The sequence below is a fragment of the Myotis davidii genome, unplaced genomic scaffold (genome assembly GCF_000327345.1).
Source record: "Myotis davidii unplaced genomic scaffold, ASM32734v1 scaffold809, whole genome shotgun sequence".
Lineage (NCBI taxonomy): Eukaryota > Metazoa > Chordata > Mammalia > Chiroptera > Vespertilionidae > Myotis > Myotis davidii.
This window is the reverse complement of record NW_006300017.1, coordinates 1,516,203-1,518,200: the sequence shown is the minus strand read 5'-3', so window position 1 is coordinate 1,518,200 and position 1,998 is coordinate 1,516,203. Positions and strand designations below refer to the sequence as shown.

The window sequence follows — 1,998 nt, the reverse complement described above, 5'->3', positions numbered from 1 at the left end:
GAGAGATAGAAACATCAATGATGAGAGAGAATCATTGATTGGCTGCCTCCCACACTGGGGACCGAGCCCACCACCCGGGCATGTGCCTTGACCAGGAATCCAACCATGACCTCCTGGTTCATAGGTCGATGCTCAACCACTGAGCCACGCTGGCTGGGCATAAGCACTAGATTATTATATGATATTGAAATGATCACCCCCACAGGGTAAGGTATTGAGGCTCTTTCTTCTTTACCAGCTATGTGCTGGCTCCCTGGCTGTAATCCATCCCCTCCACTCCTCCCCTGCCAGGCAACCCTCCTCGGGGGTGGAGCCTGAGCCTGAGCTGTACCGGTGTCTGTGCTTAAGGCGGGGCCACCACATGGGGGCTGGGTGTCAGAGTGGGCGGGGCCTCGGGAAGAGGACGCCTCCCAGGACTCCTTGCCCCTCCCCACAGACATCTTCCCCCAGCCGGACTTGACGGACGACGGCCTGGCACGGCCCGTGCTGGCTGGCATCGTAGCCACCATCTGCTTCCTGGCGGCTGCCATCCTCTTCAGCACCCTGGCCGCCTGCTTTGTCAACAAGCAGCGCAAGCGTAAGCTCAAGCGCAAAAAAGGTGGGTGCGGTCCCCACCCCTGGCTCTACCTGGCCCGGGTTCAGGAGAGACGGCCTGTGTGCAGGGTCGGGCCCCTTGAGAAGAGGGTAGAGTTGCCAGTGGGACTTGATTTGAAAGAAGGAGAAAGGACATGGGGACCGTGGGAGAGTCTGGAGAAGGCAAGAGCCTGGGGGTGGGGACGGGCTCCCTCATGGCTCAGCTCTGGGCCCTGTCGACGCTGGCGTGTGTTTTGGTGTCTCGGCCTCAGCAGGTCTTCCCCTCTCTCCTTCCAGACCCTCCGCTCTCCATCACCCACTGCAGGAAGAGCCTGGAGTCCCCGTAAGTGCCCAGCCCAGCCCCGGGGGACACGCTGCTTGTGGTGTGCGGGTGGACGGTCAGGGTGGACGGTCAGGATGTGACAGTGGGCGGTCCACCTCGCTCAGCCCGTCTCGGCTCTTCTCTGCTGGTTACCGCTGGTAGATCGCGCTGTTCCCGGAGGAAGGAGCAGTCGTGTAAATGATCCAGATTCTCCGAGAACCCACTTCTCTTTGGCTGCGCGTGTAGTTCTGGGATTTATTTTTCGGTCATCCTAACAGATTTGCCTTCTGAATATGTTTTGCGTTGTCATATTCTAATGAGCTTGCTTTCTGCGAGCAACCTGGGAGGGAGTGAAGTGGCAGGTGGGACTGGACAGAGCCCAGCAAACCGTGGGGCAGAGCGGAATAGAAGCAGAAATGCGGGTGCTCACTCAGAATACACACCTAGACAAATGGAGTGTGTTGGCCCAAGGGTTTCACGCCAAACTATGCAGTGACCTGCGGTCTTGTTCCCTAGTCCTGTCTTCCCTGGTGACTGTGGTTGGTGTTGGCTCAGGGAACACAAAGGAGTAATGGCCCGTGTGTCCCCTGCCTCACCCTCCTGTTCTCCGCCTGTCCCCACAGCCTGTCCTCAGGCAAGGTGAGCCCAGAGAGCATCCGGACGCTCCGGGCCCCCTCCGAGTCCTCCGACGACCAGGGCCAGCCCGCAGCCAAGAGAATGCTGAGCCCCAGCCGGGAGAAGGAGCTGTCCTTGTACAAGAAGACCAAGAGGGCCATCAGCAGCAAGAAGTACAGCGTGGCCAAGGCGGAGGCCGAGGCCGAGGCCACGACGCCCATCGAGCTCATCAGCAGAGGCCCCGACGGCCGCTTTGTGATGGGGCCCTCTGAGGTGGAGCCCCCGGTGAAGGGCCGGCGCATCGAGGGCTTTCCCTTTGCGGAGGAGACGGACATGTACCCCGAGTTCCGCCAGTCTGACGAGGAGAATGAGGACCCCCTGGTGCCCACCTCGGTGGCTGCCCTGAAGTCCCAGCTGACCCCTCTGTCGTCCAGCCAGGAGTCCTACCTGCCTCCACCAGCATACAGCCCCCGGTTCCAGCCCCGCGG

At 60.7% G+C, this 1,998-nt stretch overlaps 1 protein-coding gene across 1 annotated transcript in view; it reads left to right on the top strand.

Annotated features, from left to right (window-relative positions):
- Window positions 1-1,998, top strand: part of IGSF9B (immunoglobulin superfamily member 9B) — a 48,210-nt gene that overhangs the window by 32,394 nt on the left and 13,818 nt on the right. The window contains exons 16-18 of the mRNA XM_015571971.1: window positions 437-598; window positions 871-916; window positions 1,519-1,994. Of these exons, the coding sequence (XP_015427457.1) occupies window positions 437-598; window positions 871-916; window positions 1,519-1,994 (684 nt within the window). The remainder of the gene's footprint in view (window positions 1-436; window positions 599-870; window positions 917-1,518; window positions 1,995-1,998) is intronic.